Source organism: Scyliorhinus canicula, chromosome 6 (assembly GCF_902713615.1).
Source record: "Scyliorhinus canicula chromosome 6, sScyCan1.1, whole genome shotgun sequence".
Taxonomy (NCBI): Eukaryota; Metazoa; Chordata; class Chondrichthyes; order Carcharhiniformes; family Scyliorhinidae; genus Scyliorhinus; species Scyliorhinus canicula.
The window spans coordinates 45,341,658-45,365,838 of NC_052151.1; the positions used below are offsets into that span (position 1 = coordinate 45,341,658).

The window sequence follows — 24,181 nt, forward strand, 5'->3', positions numbered from 1 at the left end:
AACCGGGCTAACATTTTGAGTCTGGATGACTCTTAATCAAAGAGTCAATAATAGTAAATTCACAACAGTAAACTATTTAGCTCCTCAATCCTATTCTGGCATTTTACCCAAATCATGCTCATCTGTAGTTCAACTGCATTTATCTGCCTAAGCCAGTTCAAATAGAGCCTTATAAACTCATTAAAATTGAAACCATGGGATGTGGCACGTTGGTGCAGTGGTTAGCACTGCTGCCTCATGGCGCCGAGAACAATGGTTTGATCCTGGCCCCGGTTCACTGTCTGTGTGGAGTTTGCACATTCTCCCTGTGTCTTCATGGGTCTCATCCCCACAAACCCAAAGATTTATAATCATCTAGATAGGAATAATACGATTAGGGATAGTCAGCATGGTTTTGTGAAGGGTAGCTCATGCCTCACAAACCTTATCGAGTTCTTTGAGAAGGTGACTGAACAGGTGGACGAGGGTAGAGCAGTTGATGTGGTGTATATGGATTTCAGTAAAGCGTTTGATAAGGTTCCCCACGGTCGGCTATTGCAGAAAATACGGAGGCTGGGGATTGAGGGTGATTTAGAGATGTGGATCAGAAATTGGCTAGTTGAAAGAAGAGAGAGAGTGGTGGTTGATGGGAAATGTTCAGAATGGAGTTCAGTTATGAGTGGCGTACCACAAGGATCTGTTCTGGGGCCGTTGCTGTTTGTCATTTTTATAAATGACCTAGAGGGCACAGAAGGATGGGTGTGTAAATTTGCAGACGACACTAAAGTCGGTGGAGTTGTAGACAGTGCGGAAGGATGTTGCAGGTTACAGAGGGACAGATAAGCTGCAGAGCTGGGCTGAGAGGTAGCAAATGGAGTTTAATGTGGAGAAGTGTGAGGAGATTCACTTTGGAAAGAATAACAGGAATGAAGAATATTTGGCTAATGGTAAAATTATTGGTAGTGTGGATGAGCAGAGGGATCTCAGTGTCCATGTACATAGATCCCTGAAAGTTGCCACCCAGGTTGATAGGGTTGTGAAGAAGGCCTATGGTGTGATGGCCTTTATTGGTAGAGGGATTGAGTTCCGGAGCCATGAGGTCATGTTGCAGTTGTACAAAACTCTAGTACGGCCGCATTTGGAGTATTGCGTACAGTTCTGGTCGCCTCATTATAGGAAGGACGTGGAAGCTTTGGAACGGGTGCAGAGGAGATTTACCAGGATGTTGCCTGGTATGGAGGGAAAATCTTATGAGGAAAGGCTGATGGACTTGAGGTTGTTTTCGTTAGAGAGACGAAGGTTAAGAGGTGACTTAATAGAGGCATACAAAATGATCAGAGGGTTAGATAGGGTGGACAGCGAGAGCCTTCTCCCGCGGATGGAGGTGGCTAGCACGAGGGGACATAGCCTTAAATTGAGGGGTAATAGATATAGGACAGAGGTCAGAGGTGGGTTTTTTTACGCAAAGAGTGGTGAGGCCGTGGAATGCCCTACCTGCAACAGTAGTGAACTCGCCAACATTGAGGGCATTTAAAAGTTTATTGGATAAGCATATGGATGATAAGGGCATAGTGTAGGTTAGATGGCCTTTAATTTTTTTCCATGTCGGTGCAACATCAAGGGCTGAAGGGCCTGTACTGCGCTGTATCGTTCTATGTTCTATGTGCAGGGTAGGTAGATTGGCCACGCTAAGTTGCTCCTTAATTAGAAAACAAATGAATTAGGCACCGTGGTACATTGTGACTCAATTTAATGCCTCACCCAAAAGATGGCACCTCCACCAATGGAGCACATCCTCAGCACTACACCGAAAATACCAGTTTAGATTATGTCCTCAAATCCAAGCCAATTTCTACCTGCCAATTTTGTTTCCAGCTCAAATGTTGTTGAAATTGTTTTTCATGACTTTGTGGGAAACCCAACAGGGATGCACTGGAATAGTCAAGCTAGAAGTACCATTCTAGCCGTGGTAAACTTTGAGGTCGTCCAAAACTTGCTGTGTCTCTTAACTTGAACCAATCCCAGTTCACCTTCACCTCTGTGCTCACTGATACACATTAGCTTCTGGTCAAGCAACACCTTGATTTTGAAATTCACATCACTCCATGGCCTTGCCCCTCCTTATCTCTGCAATATCTGCACTATTAAAATAATGCCTGATTAGCCCTGTTTTAATTGCTTCATTGGTTGTTGACCATGCCCAGTTGCCGAGGGCATAAGCATTAAAATACCTTCTCTAAACCTCCCTTTCTTCCTTTAGGTCACTCCTTTAAAAAAATACCTCTAATCAAGCTTTTGGTCATCTGACATCATATCCCCTATGTGGTTCAGTATTATATATTATTTTATAATGCTCCTATGAAGACCCTGGGAGGTTTTAAAGATGCTATATTAGGGGCCACACAGTGGCGCAGCAGATAGCACTGTTGCCTCAGTACCGAGGACCCAGATCACTGTCTGTGTGGAGTTTGCACATTCTCCTTGTGTCTGCATGGGTCTCCCCCCCCCCCCCCCCCAACAACCCAAAGATGTGCAGGGTAGGTGGATTGACCATGCTAAACTGCCCCTTAATTGGAAAAAAACAACTTTAAAAAAGATTTTATAATAGTATAAACTGTCGTTGTTTGGATCCAAAACCTTCAAAGTCAGAAGTAGGTTTTTAAAAAAAAAAATTAAATGGGCGACTGTCCCAAGGCCATTTGGCTAAATACATCAGATTATGTAGTATGGAGTTGCACAGAACAGGAAGGTCCCAGATTCGATCTCTGACCCGTACAAAGTTTGGTGGTCTCAGACAGGAAGGCTATCGTTGCACTACAGCTGGCTAAAGATGAAAAAAGTAAATCAAAGCTCTCACTTCTATTCACATTGAGCAACCTGTCCTATAAATGTGCATGTGAGGCGATTTGGAGCGCACTCAACTGTGGCATGCCATGTGGTTGAATTACTTCTAAATGTTTGTTATCTAAGCTCACAGTGAATAATAGGCATTTGGTTGAAGCATTGAGGACTGGCAGCACCTGTGAAATTGTATCGTGGCAGGAAAATGGCAGGAAAATGGGAAAAAATGGAGGAGGAATGGAGCTTGAAAGAAACAAATACAATGAATACACTCTTTAGACAAGTATATGAATTTATTCTTTAATACATCAAGGGCAATAGTAAAGGATGGTACAGATTATATAACATACTTATACAGTGAACAGAAAAGCACTAAACCAAAAGGAGCCTAGAGAAAATGTACTTTTTTTTATTTCATGAAAGAAGCATAAGATAGAAGTTGGAGAAAAGTGGGGGTTGGGCTTAAATGGTCAGAATCTGATGTTGACCTATGGCCATGGAGAAAACAGAGGTTGAGGGCACATATGGTCCTAGTTAGCTCAAAATTAACCCTGCCATTACAAGGCATGTCCTGGAAAGAGAGAGAGAAAAACAAATCAGGTGGAGAAGTAAAAAAAAAGAAGAGATTTCTGCTTAAAGTACAAAACGATGCACCAGGATTTCAAGAACATGGCTGAAAAAAACCCACAAAATATTGCTCAGTTATCCCTAGCTCAGGCTGCTCTCTTATAAACAATCCTGCTCTTCAATGTGATCGCTTAGTATCAATGGCACCAGTATCTCCAATTCTGTAGTTTAAAAGGTGGTTTCATTAAATACTTGCAACCTCATCAATGTGACTCCAGCTAGATATTAACGAGTAATATTGCTGATGTCAGATTCCAAATCAGGGCAATCTTTTGCTGCAGGCAGTTTAATGAAAAATATCCCATCTGCAGCTGTTGTGATCTGTTAATGCTAGCAAAAGGTTCCAATTATTCCAACTCCACTGCTGTTGCATTATTCCTGCTAGTTGTACCAACTAGTATCTAATCTCTGCCTATGAAAATATTCAAATGTGCCAATCATAACTGTATCAGGAGTTCTAAATTGTTTTCACAACACTCATCATGCTAATAGTGCAGCTAAATAGATTGTAATACCCACAAATCACACCGGTCTTTCTGAACTATTTGGTTTGTGCAGGTCGCAGCTAAATAGATTGTAATACCCACAATCACACCTGTCTTTCTAAGCTATTTGGTTTATGCAGGTCCAAACAAATCTATCAGATATTGCCTTATATTGTCTGACATCAGTCAATTAGGTTTACTATACTAAGAAAAAGGTTATGACAAATAGATGAGAAAAAAGATAAAGCAACATAAGAAATAAGCGTAGGTTGCTTGGCCCCTGGAGCCTGCTCTACATTCAGTTGGATCATGGCTGGTCTTCAACCTCATCACCATTTTCCTGCATGATCCCACTAATACGCAATTGTATAGGGTGTTGGGGAGATCACTTCTGAAGCAGTGTGTCCAATTTTGGTCTCTTTATTTGAGGAAGGATGTGGTGGTATTGGAGGCAATTCAGGAGGTTCATCAAATTGAATCTGGGGGTGAAAGGATTGACATACGAGGAGAGATTAAATATTTTGGGCTTATACTCTCTGGAATTTCGAAGGATAAGAAGGGAACTGATTGAGGTGTACGAAATATTAAATGGGATTGATAAAGTAAACATAGACCAAATGTCCCCCTTGTGGTGAAATCTAAAACGAGGGGTCACGGATATAGCTTGAGAGGCAGTAGATTTAGAACAGAGATGAGGAGGAACTACTTCTCACAGAGGGTGGTGAATTTGTAGAACTCACTGCCTCATAGTCGGTAGAATTTCAGTCATGAAATGGTTTCAAGAAAGAGGTAGATATATTTGTGATACAAAATGGGTTAAAGGGTTATGGGCAACAACTGGGGCAGGTGGATTTGAGACCAGGAAGAGATCAGCCATGATCTGATTTAGTGGCAGAACAGGCTTGAAGAGCTGAATTGCCTACTTCTGCTCCTTATTTCTCTATGCAATATTGAGAAATCTCTAGAAATCAAAACACTAATCACTTGTGACTGGGGCTGATCTAAAAGCAGCTGTCCATCATGACACTGTGACATCAGTTAGAATCCATTTTGTGCAACACATTGATAAGCTAGCTCGTTCTTAAAACAAAATCACACAAAAATCAAATCTGAAAAGCTTGACCAGCAATGTACCAGATAGGTAGGACATAGGATTTTCCAAAACATTCTCTACACTCTGCAAATCATCAACACGAGACGACAAGAAAATGCTAGATGTGCAGTATTCTCCCATCAACAATTAGTGAGAATTATATATATTTAAATAAAAAGTAAATTACTCCAAGCTGCACTTGAGATGGCTTACTAGACAGACTAAAAGCACTACTTGAGCAGGACACATCCCCTGTCAATCAAAAAATGGAATGGAGCTTAGGTATATATGACTGAAATAACAGATGTTACCTGTATAAAAACCTCACAAATCAATGAAGCACTTTTGATCAAGAAGGAACACTACATTAAAGCTAATATTTTCTGTGTTAAAACTTTCCAATTCAATGCTGTGGCCGTAAGTCTTTAATTTTCTTTACTGAGCAATTAATAATCAATACATGCAAGTTATTTTGATAAATCAAAATCTTCCGGCAGTTGCCACTTATATGCAAGAGATATTCATAAATCGCCTCAAGTTACTTTTAGTTCGCTTAGGACATAATTTCCAGCTACCCAGCCATAGAACATACAGTGCAGAAGGAGGCCATTCAGCCGAACGAGTCTGCACCGACCCACTTAAGCGCTCACTTCCACCATATCCCCGTAACCCAATAACCCCTCCTAACCTTTTTGGACACAAAGCGCAATTTAGCACGGCCAATCCACCTAACCTGTACGTATTTGGACTGTGGGAGGAAACCAGAGCACCCGGAGGAAGCCCACGCAGACACGGGGAGAACGTGCAGACTCCGCACAGACAGTGACCCAGGGGGAATCAAACCTGGGATCCTGGCGTTGTGAAGCCACAGTGCTAGCCACTTATGCTACCATGCTGCCCATCATCTGGTCTTCCAGATTCCGTTGCCACCACAGTTCACAATGGTAGTCACAGACACTTCCGAAACATTGATGGCTCACACAATAGAAATATACCATCAGTCTGTGTAATTCTGTATTTTATGTAGTTTGTATGATGCATATGCAAATATTTTTACATTCATATACACACAGAAAAACACAAACAACCTGATGAAATTAATATTGTTATATGAAGCAATGCTCAGAAGGTTTCCAGTAGTGTTATTTAAGGGTAATTTGGGCCCTGGAGCATGGCAGTGATTAAACTGCTAACCAAGCAATCAAGGCAATGGCATAAAGATTCCCAGTGGGAATCCAAATAATTATAGGTGCTTGTAAATTCCTCTGGTCAATTAGAGGTCAATAAAGCTTGTAAATGTAAGGATGCAGGACGAAAAGCTTAGTTTTCTTTCTCATTGTAAGGGATGTTTTGCATCGGGTAACACATTTTGATATGTGAAATGTGGAGGGTACATGTTAAGTGGAAGACTAACATTAAACACATTTATTTTTTTTTAAATTGCACACACAAGCACATCTGTTGTAGCATTGCTCAAAGTAAGTCAGAGGACAGCTTATTTGATATTGACAAGAATGGTTTTGTCATAAGATTTGACATCAGGGCCACTGATTTGTGATGACTGCTGAAATCAAGTTCCTTGTGCATGGAATTCAGGAGGTTTTATTGGTGCTCCCACAATTTTGTTCCTTATTCTGATAAAACAGTAATTCGGTGTCCTTTATATACATATTTATTACTTTTTTTTAAAAATCCCATACCTTTTTTAAATCCAGGGAAACACAAGAGGGTATGAAATAGATATCTCATATTTAGCAGTACAAATGATTGAGATGAAGTTTAGCTGCACCACAGGGCAGTCTGTAGCAATGGGAATTAACTTCTTTAAAAGTGAAGAGTTAATCTTGTGATGTTGTAGGATAAAGATGCATGAGAGCCTAGAGTTTTGCAGTACTGTCTTGGGAGTTGATCTCGGGAGTATAAGTGGGGTTGAATACTTTGGTGACTGCAGAACCTTAAGGTGGAGTCAGAGTATGGCTCGTTGGTGAATTCAGGTGATTATCAGCAGTAAGAAGAGGGTATGGGGGATTAAAAAATTTTTTTTTTTAAATTTGGAGTACCCAATTCTTTTTTCCAATTAAGGGGCAATTTAGCGTGGCCTACTGCACATCTTTGGGTTGTGGGGGTGAAACCCACGCAGACACGGGGAGAATGTGCAAACTCCACACTGACAGTGACCCAGGGCCGGGTTTCGAACCCGGGTCCTCAGTGCCGTAGGCAGCAATGCTAACCACTGTGCCACCGTGCTGCCCTGTTATGGGGGATTTGACCTGGTAAACTGGGGCCAGGTCTCCTGGGTGTGGAGGTACTGATTTGTAGGATTCCAAAAGATCTCTGCAATTAGTGAAAGGGGTGTTTTCTTTCTTCTCGGTGGACATGCATCAATCTCGTTTATCTCTTCTCGCTCTGCTTACTCAAGTGCCTCTCTCAGGTATTTCTGATCAGGATGATTATGTTTCCTAATACTCAAGAAAATGTAGTTGGTTATAAACAGACACTTTGCGTGCTTAAGGAGATTCTAAATTATTTGCGAAAATTAGGAAGAAGGATCACCGTCAGTTTAAAACTTTTGGAAGTTTATGAAATGTTTATAATGAATGTGGAGCTGAAGACGAAGGTATTACAAGAAGTGACCAAACCCTCAGTTAAAGAACCATTTTAAAAGGAATTGAGAGCAATGGAAATGCAAAGGAATTAGAAAGTGAACTTCTGAGCATGGTACCACATCAGCTGATGACACAGTCACCTGTAGAATGAAAAGTCATAGATTTGGTGCAGGATAGAATATGGATGAGCTGCTGTTTATGGAGAGTGGAGAACAGGAGTCTGCCATGATATCATTGGAATTGTTTAACCTGGAAATGAGTGACTGAGGCATGGATGAGAGTTTCAATAGCAGATTGCACTGTGGTGAAAATTAACCAGGTGGAATAGAATATGAGGTTGGAAAGTTAGCAGAGGGTGAAATAGTGAGCAGTCTGGTTTAGCCAAGGATCATATCCTTGTGAGGAACGGAATCAGAGCCAAAAGTATGGAATCATGGAAGTGGTTCAAATGTGCAGTCACTGTTGTGGCAAGGTCCCAAAGAGAGTGATGAGGTAGAAGACTGGATAATCTGTTGAAGGATAAATGTTTACCAAAATACCTGACCTCTTTTTTCAATACCATCAGATATTTTGCATATACCTGGGAGGGCCGATGAGAACTTGGTTGGATGTTTCATCTGAAAGACTCTAACCCAAAACACTGTCTCAGTTGTGGGAGCTTAGATTAGATGCTCAAGTCTCTAAAATCAAGTTTGAACCTATGACCTTCTAACTTCGAGACCTTCCAACTGCCACTGAGCCAACACTGGCACTAGAACAAGTAACCTGACATAGATATTGCACAGTATAAAATTCTGAATGCCTCATTATAGTATGGCATTAAAACTACAGAACATATATGGAGCCAATTACCAGGATATTGCCACGGGTGGAAAACATAATTATGAAGAGACACTTGGGACTACTTCCAGTGGAGCAGAGAAGGTCAAGGGAAGATGTAATACTTTTTGACTCCCCATAAGTGGAAACATCTTTACATTTACTCTGTCAAACTGTTCATAATTTTAACAGCCATTTTTGCATCATCCCTCCACCTATTTTCTGGAGAAGGGAACCCCGAACCCTAGCCTATTCCTTCTCTCCTGATGATTATAATATCTTAGTTCTGGTATCATCCGTTGCAAATTTTTTTGCACCTTGTCCAGCACTTGTATGTCTTTTGTATAATATGGAAACAAAATACAAAGACCTTACATTTAATATAACCAAGTTTCTGTACAATTTTACCATAACTTCCCTGCTTTTCTTTTCTATTCCTCTAGAAATTAACCCAACCACTGAGTTTAATTTTTTGATGTCCTTGTTAACTTATGTTGCTACTTTTGATAGTGTGTGAATATCTACATCCAAATGCCACTCTTCCTTTATTCCATTTAGACTCACATTTTTAAAGGTATCCTTATTCCTCCAACCAATAAAATGACTCAGACATATTAAAATGCATTTGCAATTCACACAACCATTCTGCAAGTTTACTAATAGCCTCTTGTAATTGTTTGCTGTCTTCCTCAGTATTAACTATGTCCCTCAATTTGGTGTCAACTGCAAATTTAGACGTTATACTTCTGCTTCCTGACTCCAAATTGATACAAATGACGAGTACTGGTCCCGGCACAGGTTTTTGTAGAATTTCACTTCCCACCCACCAGCAGTCTAAGTAATTGCCTCGAACACACCCCATTTTCAGTTTTACCCAGCTAGCTCTCCATTCTGCTACTTGTCCTCATGGCCATGAGTTTATTATTTGGTACTGAAGGCCTCCTAAAAAAATCCAGACCAATGACCTTACTGATGAAAGGTCACTGACCAAACACATTAACATTGCTTCTGTTTTCACAGATACTGTGTGACTTTAGTATTTATAGCAGTTACTGGTTTCCCTTTCCTATTTGAAATCCATGTTGGCTACTTATTATATTTTTAGTTGCCAGATATTTTTCTCATGTAACTTTAAGATTCCATTTTATTTGCTATCTTTAACGTTAACTGGTTTATATTTCAATGGTCTCCTTCCTTAAATCTTCCTTATATAGAAAGGAACAACATTAGCAGTCTTCTAGCCTGCTGGTACTATACTTTTCTCCAAGGTATTTTTATAAATATATAATAGTTCCTCTACTGACTCTTCCATAGCGTCTTTTAGTATGTACAAATGAAATACATTGAGACCAGTAATTTTACCCTTGTATGTTTGATTAGTTCATCAATTATGGCTCCCTTTCCATTTTGAATGCCTTGACTTTTTAAGTTAATCTTCTTATGCAATGACCATGTCATTAGTCTGCCTGGTAAATAATAGGGCAAAATAATTATTCAACATGGCTATCATTTCATGGTGTTACCAGTGCATTTATCTTGTGCATCTTTTAGTGATCGGATTTCTCACCTGATTATCCTTTTGTTAATTATCAAGATATATTTAAAAATTTGCAATGTCCTAGTTCCTATTTGCTATCATAATTTTAAAAACTTTCTTCCCTGACCATCACATATTGCCCATTATTATTCTCTCCTTTGTGGTTTCTATATTTTTGTTTTCATTTCAATTTTGTCTTCATCATTTCCTCACCCACTGTCTTTAATTATTGTATAGTTTGTTGTTATTCTTTTGGAAGAGTATATTTTTCCTGGGCTCCATTGATCACCTTTTAAAAATATTTTGAACTGTTGTACTTCTCTGTCAGTATTTCCTTTTGGCTTCTCTTCCCTAGCTCCATTCACAATCCTCAAAATACTTCTTCCAATCTATTACTTAGATCTTTGTTTTACTTACGTTTTTCTGATTATTTTTAATACTATTATGGTCTGATTGTTATTGCCTCAATGACCTCCCATGTTTACAATTCTAATTTGCTCTGATTAATTTTCAATTACTAGATCTAATAGTGATTCCTCTTTTGTTGGGCATTTATGTATTGGGTAAAAAAGGCTTTGGCACACAGTAAATCCCAGTTCCTTATTTTGTCTTACAGGTGTATTTGGGGGTGCTTGAAATTATCCATGAAAATCATTCCATGGATTTTTCCTATTTCACACATTTGCTTACTTCATCCTCCACTTTGATTTCACTATTAATTGGTTAGTAGCACAATCAAACATTTCTTATTCTGTATTTTAAACTGCACGGACTTGGTTTCTACCTTAATGTCATTTATGTCCCTTTTTTATACTGCCGTTATGTCATCTCTAATTCATGCAAGTACATGCAATCTTCCTTTATGGTTTTGTAAATAGGGAGGCACAATGGCACAGTGATTAGCACTGCTGCCTCACAGTGTCAGAGACCAGAGTTTGATTCCGGCCTTGGGTTACTGTCTGTGTGGAGACAGTACCTTCTCACCCTGTTTGTATGGGTTTCCTCTGGGTGCTCTGGTTTCCTCCCAAAGATGTGCAGGTTATGTGGATTGGCCATGCTAATTTGCCCCTTACTGCCCAAAAATGTGCAGATTAACTGGTGTTACAGGGATGGGAGGGGTAGTGGGCCTAGGTAGGATGCTCTTTTGGAGGGGTGGTGCAGATTCAATGGGCTGAATGGCTCCCTTCTGCACTAAGTACCCAAAGGTTCAGATCCTATCCTCCAATATTTCACTCCAATCTATTCCCATTAAGATAACTACTGCTAAAAAAACTAACTTTCCATATAATTTTGTTGCATATATGTAGTGCCATGAGGTGTCCCAGAATAGTGTAGATATACTTGGCTTGCATTGGCAAAAAAAAAATCAATGAAGATAAACATTTTCCAACGCATATTTTCAAAATCAGAACTGTAATTATTCTGAAGAAGGGCACATACTTACGATGTCAAGACCCATCTTCTTATTTTGCAGGTAATTACTGCATTTCCTGTGCATTTCTAAAATGTTTCGTTTGTATAGATGCATAACTTTTACAGTCTTTACAAATATTTAACAATTAGACCAATGTGGGCCGTGAGAACATGGCTTTTCTTTTAAATCCCAGGTTACATGGAACAACACCATATCATCATTTTGTTCCCTCACCTCCTTGTTACGATACTCTGGGCAAGTGCAAGGTCAATTCAAGCCCCACAGGCCCCGGGCCCAAACACAAGTGAATTAACCAATAATTAGTATAAGATTTCTGAGATCTTTGGTTGTGACTGCTCCAATGACTTACAGGCATCAGATTTGTATGTTAAATACAACAACTGTTTACAGTAGTCCCCCGTTATACCGCGCTCCGCAATACCGCGGTTCGCGATATACCGCGGGGGGGCTTATGGACCCCAACTGTCAGTTGTGTCAATTTCAGCGGCCGGCTCACTTTGATCCGGAGAGGGAAGCTGCTCTCTCACTGAAACAATCAGCCGGCCGCTGAAATTGACACTGCCGGCTGCTCTCTCCCTCCAATCAGAAACATTAAAACTTAAAAGTTGGATTGGAGGGAGAGAGCAGCCGGCAGTGTCAATTTTAGCGGCCGGCTGATTGTTTCAGTGAGAGAGCAGCTTCCCTCTCCGGATCAAAGTGAGCCGGCCGCTGAAATTGACACTGCCCGCTGCTCTCTCCCTCCAATCCAACTTTTAAGTTTTAATGTTTCTGATTGGAGGGAGAGAGCAGCCGGCAGTGTCAATTTCAGCGGCCGCTGATTGCTTCAGTGAGAGAGCAGCTTCCCTCTCCGGATCAAAGTGAGCCGGCCGCTGAAATTTACACTGTTTTAATTAGATCCACGATGGGGGTTTTAAATTTATTTAAAAATCTATGCTAGCGCTTCCCATTGTGAGTCTACGGGGGTCTGACCTCTCCCCCCGCCCCCCCCGTAGACTCTCAATGGGAAGCGCTAGCATAGATTTTTAAATAAATTTAAAACCCCCATCGTGGATATCCGCGGCTCGGTTGCAACGCGGGTGGCTGTCTTGGACCCCAACACCCCCGTTATAAAGGGGGACTACTGTATTTATAAACAGAAATAAAGTTGAAACATGCAATAATTATAACAGAATAATGGCCAGCTAATCTACTACTACCCATTTTTATCGTCCCACCTTCTACCCAAACACACACACAAGGCAGACACACAGAGGGAGGGGGAGGGGCAAAAATAATAGGATTTAAAATATGAAAAAAGAAAGAAGAGTGTCCTTGCTTCTAACGTTGAGGTTGTTGTAGCAAGCTGTCCTCCCAGGATGCGAAGTAATTGAAACCACTAGTTGGGTTGCTAAAGAGAATCTTCTGGCGTAGCATTCAGTCAGAACTCCCAGGCTGCAATGGTTCCTCTGAGGGAGTCAATTTTACTGTTATTACCCGGGATCTACACTTAAAAGAACAGCCTCAGGCTAGTTTGATTCTTAAGACGCTTGGTTTCACCTTCTCCCTAGCTTCTGCCTGTGGTTTAAACTTAACTGGTTTCCAGGCTCACTAGAATGTCCCCCAGCTTTACTGAGGAAAAACAGTACCAGAGAAGCAGCTTCCACATGATTTGAGAGGTCTGTTATCATTTCATGGCAACATACCACAGAGCTCCCTCCACCGCTGCCTTGAGGAATGAAACGTTCTCAGGCTGGATAGGGCAGAAAAGCTGGCTGGATTTTTACCTGGAGAAAGCTCCAGCTGTGCTATTGCTCTCCAACTGTATTTTTTATTTAAAAAAAAGTAAATTTAGAGTACCCAATTATTGTTTCCAATTACGGGGCAATTTAGTGTGGCCAATCCACCTACCCTGCACATCTTTGGGTTGTGGGGGTGAAACCCACGCAGACATGGGGAGAATGTGCAAACTCCACACAGACAGTGACCCAGAGCCGGGATTCGAACCCGGGTCCTCAGCGCCGTAGGCAGCAATGCTAACCACTGTGCCACCGTGCTGCCCCTGCTGTATTTTTAAAACTGAAACCAAGACCAAACCTTCCTAGCTCTGCAGAATATTTCAGAATGATCAGCATTGAGTATCAGCAAAGGGGCCAGCTATTTAAAATGGCTCATTGGCCACCAGCCAAATCCATCAAGATGTGTCACCACTGATGTCAGACCAAACAGTACATCCTGCTGTGATTTCCCATTTTAAAATTAAAGTTAAGCAGCTTGGTCTTAAAGGCATTAACCATCCACGGACCAAAAAATGGCAATAGTGAACAGGTTAAAGAAAATTAAAAGGAGGGGGGGGGGGGGGGGGCAACAGACAGTGATTAAACAAGAGGATCCTTACATCCTTCTCTCCCAAGGTGCCAGTACTTGTAAGAGTGTAATTCCACAGTTGTCAGCAGCCTTCCAATATCTTAAAGTATATGTTCTTCAAATCCGAATCTAAACTGTGAACATCAGCAGGTTAATTTTTGCCAAAATTTCTAATACCATTCTCTCCTAAAGGAGGGACTTACTTTGAAAAAGTCCAGTATCATGCCTAAATAGCTACTCTTTGCATGCGAGACTTGTTAGTAATTGTTGACAGGTTACTTATAACACAGGGCACATTCAAACTTTCTGCTATTCAAACTTTCATCCACGCTTTGCCCCAGAGATTATGGAATAGCATTCAGAAGGGAGAAAATGGATTTATTTGTATTCCTTTGCCCTGGGTAATTTCAGCTAATGGAATGGAAACTGAATCTGGACCTTCTCAGCTGTTGATTCAAGTAAATACTGTCTTGAACAAAATTGGATAACAGGATGTCATTAGTAGGCTGCTTGACTATTGAAACCAGAAAGAGAAAATATGGACTGCTATGTACTGATATCCATACAAGTAGGATTTGCACCCTTCTGGCTCAATAACATAGCAGGAGCTGGATTTAAGCACTGATGGGTGGATGTTGTGAAAGATTATCATAAAGGTTACTATTGGATAACTGTGGGACCTAGTGCAGTAATGAACCATTCAGATCACTATGGTCTCCGATTAGTGCTGAGTTACCCAACCTCAGCTGCACCTCTCGTAAGCAAGCTGCAATTGGCCTCCATGATCTTAAGCAGGTATGCAAAGAATTCTTCTGGGCCCAATTCTGACTCAAGTAGTAAATAGATATTTGACATATGTTTGCTGGCACACTTGCAACCTTGCCAAATGAGTCAGCACTTTCAGAAAGTTGGGGGGCGGGGTCATAAGAGGGAGACTGCTCAGAAATCATGAATGAAAGAAACATGGTTAATATAAACATTAGGTTTCATTTAGGGGACTTGTTTTATATTCCAAATTAATCTGGAGAAATTACTTTAAAATCCACTGAAATAATTGGCTTTTAAAATGCATAAATCATTGGAATTTCATGCCGACTCCTACCCTCAACAGAAGCTAGAAAGTGTTTAACAAAATTTCCCAAATGAAACATAGCTGAGGCCTGGATCTGAATTAGGAAGCTACCCAGACTCAGTTACAATGCTGATCATTTGAAACTACAAACAGACAAAGAGGATGGTTCAGATTGACAGAGAAGATCTGCAAAGAACATATACACATGTTCCACTGCGCTTCAGTTTCTTCATTCGGCACCAGAGTATGTGCAGTAAACTTTGACGTTAGAACAGTGATAGACAGCAGAGGAATGTCAGTACGACGTATTTATTTTTCAGAATGTACTTCAACTGTATATGCATCAGTCACTGTTAACTCAAAGTGTAATTAAACGTCCAGTGGACAAGATTAAAAGGACAGACACCATTTCACCTTGAAAATTATATCTATATTTGAAACCCAGTTAATATACCAGTTAATAACCCACTTCAAATTGCCATTTTGTAGATGTTCTGTGGAGTAGCTGCCTCTACCCTCACGTTTAAATTGTACACTGTAATTATTACTGTTGATAGGCCCGTTAATTATCCCAGTTTATATGCTGAATATAAACAGACTTTGGAAATATTGAGTATTTTATTGCACTTGTAAAGCTGTACTTTGATGGGCAGCACGGTAGCATGGTGTTTAGCACAGTTGCCTCACAGCTCCAGGGTCCCAGGTTTGAATCCCGGCTAGAGTCACTGTCTGTGCAGAGTCTGCACATTCTCCCTGTGTCTGCGTGGGTTTCCTCTGGGTGTTCTAGTTTCCTCCCACAGTCCAAAGATGTGCGGGTTAGGTGGATTGGCCATGCTAAATTGCCCTTAGTGTCCAAAACAAATCAAAGTGGGTGTTACCGGGTAGGGTAGAGGCATGGGCTTGAGTAGGGTGCTCTTTGTAAGGGCCGGTGCAGACTCGATGGGCCGAATGGCCTCCTTCTGCACTGTAAATTCTATGATTCAGGCTAAGTCAAATGTTTAACAATGTTCATCAAAAATAAGGCACCATTTTTCTACTGTTATTAATTGAGTTGGGGGTCTTCATCCAAGATTGGTACAATATATAGTACAGAACGGTTGGAACTATCTATAGTTATATTAGTTTTAAAATATTTAATTCAGACTTGTTATGCATTGTTTGAACTATCATTTCTTCTGCTGGATTTTAAATCTACCAAAAGTTAAGAACTCAAAATTTTGACAACATCTTTAACAGTAAGATGGGAAGTTAAGTAAATATGTTACAAATACCTGAAAAACTCTGCAGAAATATACTGGTCTCCTTTGGTAAACACCTCAGCAAATGACAACTCTCATTGCCATAGTTTCTCCTTCAGTTTGGGCGAGAGGGATTGCAACAGATTCATCACATTCACTGCTGCTCCAGCATTAACTAAGACAGTTCTCTTTAAAATGAATTTTTAAAGTTTTCACTCTGCTGAAAGCCGTGCATTAATCTGGATGATGCTGAAGATAGATGTTGTTGCTCTGTCATCATCAGCCATTTAAAAAGGCTGAAAACAAGGAAATTTGCTCCCTTTGATCCTGGAGGCGTCTTTGATTTGTTTGGTGTAATGATCAATAGGAAAATCATGATCAACAACTCACCATCTGGGGTAAACGGAAGTGTGAACATTAGTCACGGTTTTGCAGCTCTGGCAGTTTTGTGTACTAATCTATTGCTTTCATAACCATCTGGGATATTCATTTCTGGGGTGGGTTCTCTGAAGCAGGGAATCTGGTTGGCAATTTATCTCAAAAGCACAAAAAAGTAAAATGCCACGCAGGAATGGGAGGTTAAATCGGTGACCTTCTTGGTCCTGAACTAATTTCTACTGGCCTTGATTTAGGGGTAACCATTTGTTTTCAAAGTGAGGAAAATAAACAAACAGATGTACTACAGAAATTTGAGGAGGCTGGATTATGTGGAATACTTCAAAATGATCGGGTAGCACAAGTGGACAGCACTGAGGCTTCACAGTGCCAGGGTCCCAGGTTCGATTCCCCGCTGGGTCCCTGTCTGTGCGGAGTCTGCACGTTCTCCCGTGGGTTTCGTCCGGGTGCTCTGGTATCCCCCCACAGTCCAATGATGTGCAGGTTAGGTGGATTGGCCATGATAAATTGCCCTTAGGTGACAAAAAAGGTTAGATGGGGTTATTGGGTTACGGGGATAGGGTGGAAGTGAGGGCTTAAGTGTAGACTAGATGGGCCGAATGGCCTCTCTCTGCACTTTATGTTCTATAATAACTCCACGCCCGTCCAATTCCCAATACCAACCAAAAGGAGGTATTTCCACCTTTCATAAAAAAAGAGGGACAGAGAGCAGCAGTTGTGTTTTTGATTTGCTGGTACTGGGAGCAAAACCACTCCGAAGAGGATGGGACCAGCTGAGAACTCTGCTTGCCTTCGACACCCCGTGTGAAAGCCTCCTTGAACCAATCGTCCTCATTGGGGGGGGGGGGGGGGAGAGAAGAGTCTGCGTCGCGGTTTGAAGTGAGATAGAAGGCAGGGCTCCTGGTTGTGTTAGTCGGATCTCCCTGGAGGGAGTCCCTTTCTGGCAGGTGGTGATGTCACTGCCTTGCGATGATGTTGGATGCTGAAGCAGAGAGAGAGAGAGAGAGAGGGGGAGGGTAAATCCTACTGCTGGAATCGAGCCATCACAATGGGTCTCCCGAGTGTCCGCCGCAGACCCAACACGACCAGCCGGGTAGCGAAACAACCGCAAACCGCGTCAGGCAAGTAAGGATCACCTTCTCTGGATTCCGCATCGCTCAGTAAACTGGAGGACTGAGGACCATCCCTGCAGCTGTACGTACAAAAAGGGATGAGACTAGAGAGCAAGAGTGTGGGGAAAGTCTATTTTGTTTTCGTGCTGTAAGTTTGGGGAGGGGGAGAAGGGCGTGGACACTAGGAACTGTGTCCAAGTAAACGGCGCTGGTCTCTGCGAGCTTCCGATGTCCGGACCGAACGGCAAGCAGTTGCTGCTTCACACAAGACCACATCCAGCAACTGGAGCCGGCGCACTGCGTGCCACCTCGCCTTGCTTTGCTCAGTCGCGGTGAGAGAGAAACGCGAGCTCTGAAGAGGTGCACTTTGACCACACCTCTGCTAATGGCCAGCTTCTGCTCCGTTTCTCATATCCACCAACACGAGTTGGGTGAAGAGTTGGATCGGACCCGACTCTTGAAATGTTTATGATGGGATTAATGTAAAACACACGCTAGCTTCCCTCCGGACCCAGTTTCCAAAGGGAAACGCAGGTTTTAAGATGATTTTCCTCCTCTTCTTTCTCACTGTTTCGAGTAATTAGGACGAAAGCGACACTAGCGCCCATTATACAACAAGTGAGTTTGAGAAAGTTGTGGCAGAGGCGGGAACCGTCAACATTTAAGAAGCATTTAAGTAAGCATTTGAAACGCCAGAGCTGCACCAAGTGCTGGAAAATGGGATAAGAATAAATGGACGGCACAGACATGATGGACCGAAGGGTCTATTTTCGTGCTGTAAAGCTCTATGACTATAAGATTCCCGCATTGGTCCTGAAGCTGCGGAACAGAAGCATTCTCCCTTAAAATTGCATGTTGTATTTCAGGGCCGCTATCAAACTGCAATGTCGTTGCCCGAATCTGATTTGTTTTTTTGTTTAAAGAGGTATAGAAACATAGAATTTACAGTGCTGAAGGAGGTCATTCGGCCCTTCGAGTCTGCACCGGCCCTTGGAAAGTGTACCCTACCCTATCCCCGTAACACAATATAAGACCCTGATCAGCAAGGAGACAGCATAACTGCAATATTTGGTTGCTGACATATCAGTCTTGTGGCGGGCGATTTTTACTGTCACCGAAGCGAACTTCATATTTTCTTCAAGCTTTCTTCGCGCAATTTTTGTTTAAATTTAAGAAAATCACCAAATGACGTTGTGCTTCCAGAGGGCGAGTTTAGTCCAGTGTCTTAAGCACACAGACCATTCTTCCCTTGAATGGAAAGTGCTTCACACTGGGTTAAGGTATCTCACACAATATCCTTGTTGGTGCAGGATGGTCCCCGAGATACTCGATTAAAACAAATCACAAACAACCCTCTTCTCCCCCCCCCCCCCCCCCCCGTGCCAGAAATAGATCACTGGAGTTCACCAAGGCAAATAAATGGATTGCACAATTGTCACACTGCGATATCAAAGGAAGTTTTATATTGGCCTTCAAAGCTTCAATGCCCCCTCCTCGAAAAAAAAACTTTACTCTCCACATCCACCCTCTCAAAAGGTGTTCCAAACGACATCATTTTTTGGGGGGCAAAGTGATCAGCAATTTTGCCGCATGGGAATATATTTTCCCGTTATACTCAAGTCAGCAAAACTTTAATTCCAGAATTTCGTTCTCTCCCGAAAGGGGCATCACAATGTATTTTGCCAAGTCGATGCTTTTGACACACCTCAAGACCATTTATTCAGAAATACAGATTATAGCCGTGCCTCAGGGTCACAAAAAGCACATAACAGACACACACACACACACACATATTTCGCAAGCATTTTTTTGAAAGAGAACGACCAACCTGAGCTTGGACAGGAAACCATCTTGAATGAGCTCATCCTCTTCTCCGGGACCTGGAAATTAACACGTCTGCTCAGTTTGACATCAAAGAACAATAAAGATTTTGCATAGTTCACAAACTTTAAAAAAAAAGATAAATGTGCTCATTGTTTGGAAACGCGGAATTTCGCCCCTGAAGGTTTCTGAATGTTTCCATTACCTTTCTCACTGGACAGCCAGAAGGATTAAACTGCGCCCAAGTATACTCAGTGAACGCCAAGCTTCTTCGCAGGAGCATTCACAAACAGGGTCGCACTCTCTAGGACAGCCCGGCCTCTTCCCAACTTACTGCTGCAGGTCGCGTCTGTCGGCCGCTGTCAGCGTTACAAGCACCATGTAGCAAACATTCCCGTCACATTTTTGACAGAAAGGCGTACGGATTTGTTTCCTTACTGTAAAAGCGAGGCGTATATTCTTTCACTCTGTTAATAATGGATTATGTTTTACCAGCAGAGTGTAACACAAGAGCTCCCTGCGTTCCAGTACTTACTCATCGACTTGGGCCAATTCTGTGCAAATAGCATCCTGGAGCTCATTTTTGCATGGAGAGCAATGGCAATGTTGTTGGTCCAATTAAACCACAGCAGTATGTGTCTTAGATGCTTGGACAGCGCGATTTGTGTGTGTTAAAGCGGCATTTACAGCACAGGAGCAGGTAATTCGGCCCATGCAGGTGTTAAGGCTGGATAAAGCATCCTACCGCCTTACTTAATCGATCCCATAAAATATCCCATTTCTTTCTCCCCTTTATGCTACTCTTCAGCACGTGAATATATTTTGGAGTTGCCACTTTTTAAATTATATATTGGCACAATAACATTTTGCTGGGGTTTTCAGATGTAGTCAAAAATACATGAAGATTTCCCGATAGCAATCCACCGTGAGGATCGCAACATTAAGACTGAACGCCGACTGTCAGCCCTCAGTCCACGAGGGCAGAGATGCTGATCGAGAGAGCTGCTTTATGAACCCGCAATGCAATTCTGCTGCCCATTTTGAAGTGTCTGTAATCCCACAAGTAGTTGGCGAGGTAGACGGCGCTGTCTGATCAGCCCGAGGGCTCAGGTTTCTGCCAGGCTATTTAAAGAATGTTGTGTGCAGGAACTCACCTGGTAACAAGGCGACGTCTGTTTTTTTTACACGGCCATTGGATCAGCCGGGAGCAAGTCAGGTGAGTCCGAAAGCTATCTTCTACCGCGCACCCCCTCCTCTGCTGCAACTGTTGAGAACACGGAAGGGGGAAGGGGTTTTCTCCCCCCCCCCCAGTACTGCTGAGGGGTTTGGGGGGCAGCAGCCCAGGTGCACAGCCTTCCTTATGGCGCTCGGCCGAGCGAAAGCTAATGGGGTGGGGGGTGGGAACCTACTGCCTCAGGATCAGGTAGGGAGACTAATCCAGTGCTCATTGAATAGCCTGTCGCGCGTTTTACACTAGACCTCGTTTGATATCAGATACAGCAAATAGCTTCAAAACATTTCAGTCAATCCTCCGACCTGCTGGGTTATCTGGGGAGGGTACGTGGACCGATTTCACAGCCAAACGAGGAGCACTGAAAACATGGTGAAACACCCTTTACCGCGGCTCCATCAATTGGGTGGGGGGGGGGGGTGCTGGAACGATGAGACATTTGTTAGAACTGTTGACGATTTCTTCGGTACTTTCACGCAGGGGCGGTGGGAATTGAATACATTTGTTACACAGCTTCTTCCCAAGTTTACAGGTCCCGGTTGTTTTTTAATTCCCTAGTCTAACCCACCCCATACAAATTAAATCCACCATGTTAAAATGCTGTATACTTATTGCATCAATAGTCCCCCCCCCCCCCCCCCCCGTTCTTTAAATTCAAATACGGAATTGGAGCTACAATTGTGAATGAAGTAAAAGAGCGGTGCGTGATTTTATCACATTAACACTAAGGCGGGCTAAAGATACAGCATGAGAGTTTTTGAACGACAAATAAACAACTTTGTTGCATTCTTAATTTTAAGGCTCCAATCTTATTTCGGTGGCTACCAAGGTTCGGATTCTTTCTGCGTCTCCCGAACTAAACACAACAAACAGTAGTGCGCAGATATAAACTGTCATTTCCTTCTTAGGAACGCTTCAAAGTAATCTAGTACGACTCCTGCAGCAGGACAACGCCGCAAAGAGCCGATTCTTTAAGACTATTGCCCCTTTAAATTTTCTACATCCTGGTGCTCCGGTTTCTATGGCGACGTTTACCCATTCTATTAAATTAGATAAATACACAAGTGTTGTTCGACGGGTGGGCGTGTGTCGGTGGTTTTACGGCGCTCGCCTTTTGCCTACATAAACATTGCCGACATGCTATTAAATGCCCTGAGAGAGATAATTATACCAAAATGAGAACCACGCCAAGCAATAGGCGAGCCCAGGGGAAGTGCTCCTGAAATAAATTGGGGACATTAAAGTTAACCACTGTGCTGACATTACAAATGGTCACTTCAAAAGAACCCCCCTCGAAGGAAACGGATTGTTTTAAGAGGAAGTTTTTTTGGCTGGTTGGTTGGGGGTTGTTCCATTTAGAGGCTTGCTTTAATGTGGCAAAGCAGCTTGACATCTGCCATTCAAGATCCAAATACCTTGAGCCATACTGCAGGAGAGATTCATTCCAAAGGCTTGCTCTATTTTCTATTTTTAAGAGGCTGCAATGGAATCTGGACTTTTATTTACCTAAACTCATATTGCGGATTGCATATTATAAATTCGTGTGCCAAAGTGAGGGTACCTCAATCACTCAGCAGTTCACACATGGTCAAAAAGTTACATGCATCACAAAGCAGGGCTTACATAATTAGTCTCAGCTCCCCCCCCCCCCCCCCCCAACGCACACACTTATAAAAAGGCCATGGAGTGAGAAATAAATTACGATTACTTTTAAAGGCAGTTGAAGTAACAAGGAACACTTAGAACCAAAATAAAAGTAGTGGCGAGGAATATATGTAACTATAACACCTAAGTTATAATCACTATGCAAAAATGCATGCAACCTTTGATTTAGGGATACGAGAACACTTAAAAAAATCATGATGTCTTTATCACACTTGACCATCTTTTCCTTCCAAACAAACTGCTTAGAATTTCCAAGTTCAACATTTTTAATTCTTTATAGACACCCAAAATAGTTGAAATTCCACAAATGGTTTTGTTGTAGTTTCTGCCTAGTAAACATAGTCAGATGAATCAGTTCTGATTGAATGTACTTCATTTCAGATATATTTTAACGAAGGTTTAACACACCCCCACCCCATTAATATCTTTCCTTTGAAGGTGTTTACTTCATGGTAGTATACGGTTCTATTTACACCAATAGTGAGAGTACTGATATAGGCAGGCTTTATAACCATTGAGTAATGTCTCTATCTCCATGAGACATTGCCACATTTTCACTTTGAACAGCGAGTTCTCATTGGATAGTACATAGGAGTACCAAGACCAATTTTAATTCAGACTATTCTAATCTAATCTACAGCGTAGATGGGAGTCAAACCTGGAATAATTTGTTAATTAGGAACCAACATATTGATTGAATGACTTTGCATATTTGATTTGACGTATTGTAAACTATAGCATATTCTTTTATACATTGAGAAGGCAATTTAGATGATGTATATAGCCATAATATACAGTTTCTCATTTCTGATTTCATCATAAATATTCAGTGTTAGCTGGTACAACAACTGACTATTAAACTAATTGGGCATACATATTGGTGCCAGCAATGAAAAGAATATACAAAAATAGTAAATTATCCAATGTCAGCTGCATTTTTTCAGAAACTAGAGAAATGTATCTGGGGTTGAACAGGAAGGTGATGAATTGTGAACAAAAGAAAAATTCAGATTTTAAAGCTACTAGTAATGAAAAAGGATGTTGCTCTCTTTTCTTATGCTACAGGACTGCTGGTATGGAAGATAAATTATGCAACAGTGAAATGTATCCTGCCAGAGTATTATCCTGTCCATGAGGTTACATAAGTGAAATACAGGTTCTGCAAACCAATCAGGTACCTGATCTTGCTTCACTGCCTCTCCGCTCACACCCCCAATCAAACCATTGAGGATTGTAGTATGTTTTAAAATACAATCGAATAAAGAGAATAGTAGGCACTTCTGAGCAGGTTTAATGGTTGCAATCTGATCATGGGTATTCAAACAAGTTACATTGTGAGAATGCTTACATTATTATCTGACCCCAAAGATTAGACTAGTGTTTGGAAATGACTCATTTTTAGCAATTTTACCCACTTCTGTGCATTTTAACTCTTAGGTGCATGACTGACATTGAAAGATAAAATGTTAGCATCAGGATAAAATGTTTAAAAGCTTTGATGCCTTATGAAAATGGAACAAAATGCATCAATTAGATTTTATTTTGCTTCAAAGTAGTGCGGGTATCCAAAAATTGAAAGCATTGTAAATGGCTTGTGTATATGCTCCATTGGTTGCATGGAGTACATAGAAAATGCAATAATTATCCAGGGATATTTTGATCATTAGTTTAGGGGAAATAACCAAAATATGGAAATCTTGAAAGAGCATATTATATTAATAATATTAATACTAGTTCCCTGTTTATTTGAAGCTCCTTTTAAACTTTGTTTGCAAAACAAATCCAAAATGTGAATTTCCTAGAAGCAATATTCCAAATTATAGGCTAGCTTGGTGGTATCAAAAATAAAAAGACAAAGCAGAAGAACAAGCAGTAAAATAT

General features: G+C 41.5%; 1 protein-coding gene across 5 annotated transcripts in view; it reads right to left on the minus strand.

Moving 5' to 3' along the window:
• Window positions 1-24,181, minus strand: part of LOC119967135 (protein lin-28 homolog B-like) — a 349,253-nt gene that overhangs the window by 314,866 nt on the left and 10,206 nt on the right. For 4 of the 5 annotated variants that reach the window (XM_038799262.1, XM_038799261.1, XM_038799260.1 and 1 more), the window contains one exon: window positions 19,412-19,463. The exons of the other annotated variant lie outside the window; for it this stretch is intronic. In XM_038799262.1, coding sequence (XP_038655190.1) covers window positions 19,412-19,448 — 37 coding nt within the window. In that variant the 5' untranslated portion in view covers window positions 19,449-19,463. The remainder of the gene's footprint in view (window positions 1-19,411; window positions 19,464-24,181) is intronic. 5 annotated transcript variants of the gene reach the window in all.